General features: G+C 44.5%; 1 protein-coding gene across 1 annotated transcript; it reads left to right on the top strand.

The window, feature by feature from the left end:
* The first annotated feature begins 2,195 nt into the window (after window positions 1–2,195).
* Window positions 2,196–3,103, top strand: FAM168B (family with sequence similarity 168 member B). The gene is given in 2 exon segments (XM_060119284.1): window positions 2,196–2,753; window positions 2,755–3,103. Coding segments are annotated over 2 exon segments (588 nt in total). The 5' UTR covers window positions 2,196–2,264; the 3' UTR covers window positions 2,854–3,103.
* Window positions 3,104–8,907: the final 5,804 nt, after the last annotated feature.

Genomic DNA, 8,907 nt, shown 5'->3' with positions numbered 1-8,907 from the left:
CATGACTCACAGGCGCAGCCGCTCCGCGGCATGTGGGATCTTCCCAGACCGGGGCACGAACCCGTGTCCCCTGCATCGGTAGGCAGACTCTCAACCACTGTGCCACCAGGGAAGCCCTCTTTTTTTAATTTGATATAATTCACATACCATAAAAGCCACCTTTTTATTTATTTAATTTTGTGTTATTAAAATAATTTTATTTATTTTTTTATTTTGGCTCGCCGGGTCTTAGTTGTGGCACACGGGATCTTCGTTGCGGCATGCAGCCTTCTTAGTTGGGCATGCGAACTCTTAGTTGCTGCACGCATACAGGATCTAGTTCCCCAACCAGGGACTCAAACCTAGGCCCCCTGAATTGGGAGCACAGAGTCTTACCCACTGGACCACCAGGGAAGTCCTACAACCTTTTTAAAATGTACAAATCAGTGACTTTTAGTAGATTCACAAGCGTTCTGCAACTATCACCATTATCTGTTTTCCAGACCATTTTCATGATCCCAGATGGGAACCTCATACTCGGTAGTGATCACTCCCCATTATTTCTTTCCCCCAGTCCTAAGCAACCACAGATCAACTCTCTGTCTCTGTGGATTTGCCTATTCTGGGCATTTCATAAAAATAGAATCATACAATATGTAGCCTTTTGTACTTGGCTTCTTTCACTTAACATAGTTTTCAAGGTTCATACACATTGTAGCATGTGTCAGTGTTTCATTCCTTTTTATGGCTAAATATTCCATTGTATGGATAGACCACATTTTATTTATCCATTCATCAGTAGATGGACATGTACGCTACTTCCACTTTTTGGGGCTTGTGAATAATGTTACTATGAACATTCATGTACAAGTTTTTACATGAACGTATCTTTTTAAAATTATTTATTTATTTATTTACTTATTTATGGCTGTGTTGGGTCTTTGTTGCTGCGGGTGGACTTCCTCTAATTGCATTGAGCGGGGGCTACCCTTTGCTGTGGTGCACAGCCTTCTTATTGCAGTGGCTTCTCTTGCTGTGGAGCACAGGCTCTAGGAGCGAGGGCTTCAGTAGTTGTGGCACATGGGCTCAGTAGTTGTGGCTTGCGGGCTCTACAGCACAGGTTCAGTAGTTGTGGTGCACGGGCTTAGTTGCTCCACGTCATGTGGGATCTTCCTGGACCAGGGCTCGAACCTGTGTCCCCTGCATTGGCAGGCGAATTCTTAACCACTGTGCCACCAGGGAAGCCCCAAAATGTTTTCTTAAAGCAGCTGCACCATTTTACTTTCCCACCAGCAGTATATGAATATTCCTATTTCTCCAGCCTTGCCATCTTTTTGATGGTCGATTGTTTTGATTATACCCATGCTAGTGGGATGCAGTGGTATCTCACTGTGATTTTGATTTGCATTTCCCTAGTAACCAATGATATTGAACATCTTTTCATATCCTTATTGACCTTTCGTGTATCTGCTTTGTAGAAAAGTCTGTTCAAACCTTTTGCCCATTTTTAGTTGGGTTGTCATTTTACTGATGAGTTATAAGAGTTAAAGAACCCTTTAAGATTCTAGACCCTTCTCAGATATATGATTTTTCCCATTCTGTGGGTTGTCTTCTTTTTCTCAATAGTGGCTTTTGATGCACAAAAGTTTTAAATTTTGATGAAGTCCAATTTATCTACTTTTTTTCTTTTGTCACCTGAACTTCAGGTGTCATATCTAAAAAACCACTGCCTAATTCAAGGTCACAAAGATTTACACCTATGTCTTCATATGACTCATGGTTTTAACTCTTGCATTTAGGTCTTTGATCCATTTTGGGTGAATTCTCATATATGGTAAGAGGTAGGGGTCCAACTTCATCATTTGCATGTGGATATCCAGTTGTTCCAGCACCATTTGTTGAAAAAACTATTCTTTCCTTGTTGAGTTGTCTTAACATCTTTACTAAAAATCTTGGTGGTTTTTTTCTTAAGCTAAGTTCCCAGAGTTGCTCAATAACTGACTACACTCAGCCAAGCATACAATATGCAACTGAATGTGATTAAGATTATGTGAAGGGCGGCTGCGCAGCGTCGGCAGGGAGCGCGGGCCGCGAAGAGGCGGGCCGGGCCGAGCTGGGCGAGGGGGAACGCGGACCGGGGAGGCGGCGGCGGCAACCTGGGCCTCGCGGCTCAGCCGCGCATCGGAGCAGGCCTCCGCGGCGCGCGCCCCTCGCCGAGCCCGCCCCGGGCCGGCGAGCGCTGGTCACCGAGGCCCAGGCCGCCGCCGCGGTGCGTTCTTGAAATCATGAATCCTGTTTACAGCCCGGGTTCTTCTGCGGTTCCCTATGCAAACGCCAAAGAAATTGGATTTCCAGCTGGTTTCCCCATGCGTTACGCAGCATCTCCTGCCTATTCCCCCAACACGTACCCTGGATCGAATCCTACCTTCCAAACAGGTTACACTCCTGGCACACCTTACAAAGTGTCCTGTTCCTCCACCAGCGGGGCGGTGCCACCGTACTCCTCCTCCCCCAACCCCTACCAGACCGCTGGACACCCCTTGCGAAGTGCCTACCCCCAGCAGAGCGCGCACGCACAGCAAGGCACGTACTACCCCCAGCCCCTGTATGCAGTACCCCCTCACGTCATCCACCACACCACAGTGGTGCAGCCCAACGGCATGCTAGCGACGGTGTCCCCTGCTCCCATCCCTCTGCCTAGAGGCAACGGGGTCACCATGGGCACGGTGGCGGGGACCATTATAGCCATGTCAGCAGGTACCCTGCTGACTGCCCGCCCACTCCCCAACTCCTGTCGCCCCCCACCCCGTCACTGTGCCCACTTATCGGGCCCCAGGAACACCCACCTACAGCTATGTGCCCCCTCAGTGGTGATCACCCTGCAAAGGTTTGAGGATGGAGCTGTGCAGTCACGTCGTGGAGGTTCCACAGCTGGTGCTGCAGGCCTTGGGCCTCCAACCAGGACTTTGTTCTTAATGCTCTCAACACTTAGCTAAACACTACTACGGCCGGCCCAGCAGGTCCCAGCGCCCTCAGTCTCCAACTGACTCTGTGGGTTGGTCTTAAAACAAATCCTATTTGGTGGGCTGCCAGGCAATTTTTTAGCTAACTGTAATGGTAAAAAGGGAGCATTAATCTATTCTGAATCATATCTAGCTGAATGCATGTTTAAGAAAAAAAACAACACCACAAAAACAAAGCTTGTTCCATCTACCTGCAGTGACTGATGCAGAACCATCATATGCAAAATCCAAAGGAATGGAAAAGTATTTTACAACTTGTATCATTAATGCACTCTTGTAATGTATGCAGTCTTAAAGTTATAAGTGTTAAAGTGAATTTCTTCACAGAGCATCTGAAATCTCTTCGATGATTCTTCAGCCTTTTGGGGTTGACGTGGGTTGCCAATTGGAAACATGGACTTCTACTTTCCACCCATCTGTTCCTTTTGCACGGACTGCACTGGGAGAGAGTTGCAGGGACAGGGAGAGTGTGGGGAGGCCACCGCTGCTTGGGGTGCAGCCAGGTTAATGGCTTTCTCTCCATTTAGGCTCGTGGGGTCAGTGTGATGTGGACGTCCTTAGGGATTACCTTGAATCCAGTTAGGGACAAAAGGTGGTTTACCTATCAGCAAAGCAATTTTCTCTGCTATCTAAATTTTCATTACAAATCTCTTACAGATAGAGATGATGCTTTCTATATGTTTAATGGCAAAGTCCTATGTAGAGCGAAATTATTTTCCTGGGATGGAAGATATGTGAAAGAGAACCAGCCACACTTGGAGGAGGTAGTGGCCTCTCCTTTATTTAGCTTAGAAAAATCATTCCTTTCCCCCAGCCCCTCGGGGGAAATGTTTGAGTCACCTGAAAACATACGTAGGCATTGTTGTTCTCCCTCTCACAAAGAAGGGCAAAGGCTTCACTCAGCTGTGTGTTATGAAGAAAGTTGTATATTTAAGAACTTTTAAAAGGGAACAAAACTTTATTGGATATTGATTGTTCCTTGTAGAGAAGCAGGGCTGTGGCTGTGTTTCGGCCCGTGCACTTGAGGGGGACTTGTCCTCTGAGACCATCTGGAGGGCGCTCGTGGACATGGCTGTGGGGAGGTGTGAGGGAAGGGCTGGAGCCTGTTGTCGGTGAGCCCCTTTGGCCATATCTTCTTGCGGCTGAGGACACTCAGCACAAAGCACGTGTGGACAGCAAAGGGCCAGGCAGCATCAGAACGTGTTTGCCTGCCAGAACTTATTACAGAAAGGATTTTGTGTTTAAAATCTGAATATTGTACATAAGAAACCGAGAGGATTTTTTGCCTAAATGTGCCCAACTTGTATCGATGGGTGTGTGTGTGGGTCTGTCCTCAGATGAAGTCAGAAGGGGTGGGGGGTGAGGGCTGTTCCCTTTCAGCGGTCTGTCAGGGGCAGGGGTGCCCCTGCTCCACCCCATCATCGTTTCAAGCGCTGTGGGCCTCAGGTGGGGAGGGCACCTTACTCTCCTTACGGCTCCAGCAGCTGGTCAGGGCTCCAGCACTGCGGTGGCATTCAGCCCCGGATGGTGAGTAGGATACCTGACCCCTGAGACTTTGGTAACCTTATTTTTTATAGTGAGTACTCTTCATAATTTTCTTTTTCACCTTTTATTTTATAAGAAATTTGGGAATATTTTTGCATGGATCATTGTAAATAGAAGATTTATTTCTAATGTCTATAACATAGTGTGTTTACTAATAAGTATTTTAAATTGCTTCAAGAGCACTTAACCTACCTTTGTATGTGTGTATTCGTGTGTGTGTGTGTGTGCGTGTGTGTGTGTGTGTGTGTGTGTGTGGCAGTCATTTACCCCAGGCACAGTGTCCACTTCTTCAACTCTTTGTTGGTAATTCCATCTGTGTAGTGGGCGGTTTGTAATATTGATATGTTCTCCAGGGCCTGAACTGATCCAGTAACAGAGAAGCTGGTTTCCCCAATTTAGTGTAATAAGTTAGGAAAAAATATGATTTTAGTATATGTTTTTTAAAAGTCCCAAACAGAGTGCACATACACAGATACACACATGCGACTACCTGTAAGGGCTGGAGTCATTTGAATTCAGGAGGAAGTTATGAGAAATTATATAGGCTGTTTCTTCCAGCTTGCCTGAGACTTGGCACACACAGGGTGAATGTTTTCACGAGCACTGAATTAAACGGTGTTTTCAAGAGAAAGAAAAGAGTGGGTTGCGTTTTCTCCCCATTTATATCAGCTTTATAAACACTTTCCCCCCTGTAATTTCTAAAAAAATCTTGTTTCCCTTTTGTGAAGTTGAGTTGGGAGACTTCATCAAATATTTTTCCATTATGGAATACATCTGTGTGGAAATCTTTTCAATTGTGAAACTATCAGGGCATCAGCTATCAAATGTGAAAGGTAGATCTTGTCTAGCAGGTAAGAATCTGGATATAATGAATAGTAACAAAACTATCATATGTTGTAATTTTAGCAGCATTTAGTTCCAGTAAAATTAAGGAATATAGCTTCTGTTACAAAGTTGCATAATTTGATATCCTCAGCACAACAGTACAACATTCAGAGAAATTTTGCATTTTTTATATGTAACATTCCTAATTTGAGAGTCTTTCAGCTAAATTACAGTTATTTTAGAAGCTGAGACAGGCAAATAAAGGAACTAATTCCTATAAACATAGATATCATCATGGACATTTAAAAAAATTTTTTTTCTACAGCCTTCCCCTAAGGTTTAGAAGGTATCTTTCTCTGCTTAGGGAAACCCTGTTTGGATCTGGGCCAGGTAACTGAACGTTTCACGATGAGTGATGGTCCCATCAGCTTGCTGCCTCTGAGAACTGAGGCCAGCATTAGGGCCAGGGCCATTGGTGGTGACAAGCACAGAAGCGCTTCCAGAATCTTTTGTCTCTCGTGTTTGATCTTCTCTCAACATTCTTGTTGGTTTAGTTATTAGGCCTACCAGTTGTATTATATGACTCTGTTTCTTGAGTGCTATGCAAATGTAGTATTTACAGGAGCTGAGAGTGGTCCTGGGCCATGGGCTGGACACCTGGTTGGTACTCGGTACTCGCCCTGCCCTTCCCAAGCTGGGCATGCAGTGCCTCACTCCATCTGCTGGCATCGGCACTTCAAACAAGAGGAAGTAGATTCTTGGGGCTTGGGATATACTAATCTCTGGTAGTGTTGTCCTGCCAGCAGGTGGTGAAAGGATGGCAGGAACCAGATGCATCAGTATTGGGGCCTTCTTTTTAAGATGGAAACTCAGACTTCTTCACCTGTCCTTTGTAAACATTTGGAAAGAGTATTACTCCGATCAGTTGGGCCACCTTCTCCCTATCTGGCAGCTAACAGCTGGACACCCCAGTTCTTGCCAGCCTGGGCATTGCCCAGATGGGACAGGACGCCTGTCTGACATCCTCTGGCCATGCAAGGGCAGGCTTAAGGGTGTGGGGCTTGAGGTGGGGTACAGCTTCTGGTTCTTCTCTTGGTGCTTTCTAAGGACGGGGTGTGTCTCTAGAGAGGAGTGGCTGGCATAGGGGAAGGGTGGACTGTGTGACTCTCCTCTCTAGTACGTTTCAAATGTTGGTGTGTTTTATTTCTCCTGAGCTGTTTATTGCTCAACCTGAGCTTTCTGAAAGGAGCCTGCAGAGGACACAGTGCAGAGGAGGGTCTGATCTTTTCAGATAGAAAGTTGCAGAGTTGATCTTACATGTTTCAGAGGATTTGCCTCTTTCCCCACCCTATTCACTTGAAGAACAGAAAACCTCTGGAGTAATCTTATTTGGATCCCCAGGACCAATGTCAAGTCACTTGGGACAGGGAGACCAAGGAGAGGCTGGCACCTCTGTGCAGGGAGCCTGCAGCGAGCTTCAGGGGATGCTGTGCTCCCAGGATTGGTGTGTTGGAGATGACAAGTGTCTTATCTTGGTCTCCTGAGCCCTATTGGAGTCTCCTGTAGGTCCTCGTGGAGACCAGTGGTCAGTAGAATAATTGGGCTGGACCTGAGGCCAGCTCTCATGTGTTCCTGGTGGGGTTACTGTGATGGCCACTCAAGAGAGACCCCAGGGAGCCACTGTTACTGACTAGGAAATCGTTCCTTTTTTTTTTTTTTTTTAATGATTTTTGAATACTGCTTTTTTTTTTTTTAGACCATTCTCATAGTACTTTTAAAAAACTTAAGCCAGCATTGTCTTCCAGTGTTTAAGGCACCCCTCACCTCTGCACTGAACTTCAGGTGTCAATCAATACAAAGGAACATCCATCCTGAGCCAATTACATTATGTGTAAATGCATACTATTTTAATTTTTTATGCAATCTGATGAGTAGATAAGCTCAGACTTAAAATTCTTAAAAGCACGTTTATTGTAACAAGAATTGTTATGTATTAACACTGCAATTTTCAATAAAGATTGACTTGCGTTGCAAAAAAAAAAATTATGTGAAAAATCCCAACTGTAATCAGCAGTCACTTTTACTTTATAAACTAAGATTACTCTAGCTAGTGCACTGGATATATTCACTATCTTAATTGTGCTGATGGTTTCATGGGTGTGTACATATGTCAAACTTATAAAACTATATAATTTAAATATGTGCAGTTTACTGTATGTCAATTATGCCTCAAGAGAGCTGTTTTTAAAAAGAGATAAACTCAGGGCAAGAGTGTAAATGAAACAATTTTTTTTTCCTAATCATTTTTCAGGATCAGCTTCTCTGGTTGGGCCTAAGGTTACACTACCAACTAGGCACTTACAAAAACTTTTATTTGTACATTTCTCTTAACTGACTTTGTTCAAAAACACAAACAAACCATTTAAATTCAAGATCTGTAAGGCTAGGACCATCTCATTACTATGGGGTAAGTATTCACGAGAGCTGTAAATGTGTTTTGACTCTTAAGGAAAAGTATTTTTAAGTTTCTTTCCAATGAGAATTTAATGACCAGGTTTTTCTTTTCTACATAGAATTTAAATCCCCTCAGTTACACAAAGCTCCATTTTGGCAGAGACTTTATCTGTCTGTTCACCCTCATATGCCTAGCATCTAGAACATTGTTAAGCACACAACAGGCACTCAGTAAATACCTGTCAAAGAATGAATAAAATCCCACTTAAACTGTCACCACCTTTTCCTGGGACCATTTTGAACTGAGGCAGGTGGAAGTTCTATTCCTCCTGTTAACATGACAAGTCCATCTCCAGAGGCAGATACTGTCTTCCTCAAATTTTATTATTATTCACCTTCTTATATTTGTAAAAACAAGGTGGTGTGGCTTAGGAATCTCACTTCCAGGAAAAGACCTAAAATGGTGTGTTAAAGATTATGCATAGGGGGCTTCCCTTCCCTGGTGGCGCAGTGGGTTGAGAATCCGCCTGCCAATGCAGGGGACATGGGTTCGAGCCCTGGTCTGGGAAGATCCCACATACAGTGGAGCAACTGGGCCTGTGAGCCGCAACTACTGAGCCTGTGCGTCTGGAGCCTGTGCTCCGCAACGAGAGGCCGCGACAGTGAGAGGCCTGCGTACCGCGATGAAGAGTGGCCCCCGCTTGCCACAACTAGAGAAAGCCCTCGCACAGAAACGAAAGACGCAACACAGCAAAAATAATTAATTAATAAACTCCTACCCCCAACATCTTCTTAAAAAAAAAAAAAGATTATGCATAGGATCCACAAACTAGAAACAATCAGATGAGAGCGCTTAAGGAAATCATCCCTAACTGAAGAAACAATCCATAGATTAAAAATTATCGTTATGACAAGTCTGCAGTAACATGGAAAACATGTAGTGTGAATCAGGAATTGAAAAGTACCATCACTGACTGCTTACAAATTAAAAACGTATACACAGTTATCTGCTAGAATTTATACTCCATGAAGGCAGAACTTTTGGGTTTGTTCTGTTCACTAGACAGTGCCTGGTACGGAA

The sequence above is a fragment of the Mesoplodon densirostris genome, chromosome 15 (assembly GCF_025265405.1).
Source record: "Mesoplodon densirostris isolate mMesDen1 chromosome 15, mMesDen1 primary haplotype, whole genome shotgun sequence".
NCBI lineage: Eukaryota > Metazoa > Chordata > Mammalia > Artiodactyla > Ziphiidae > Mesoplodon > Mesoplodon densirostris.
The sequence above is the reverse complement of the archived record's forward strand: the minus strand, read 5'-3'. Positions and strand labels throughout refer to the sequence as shown.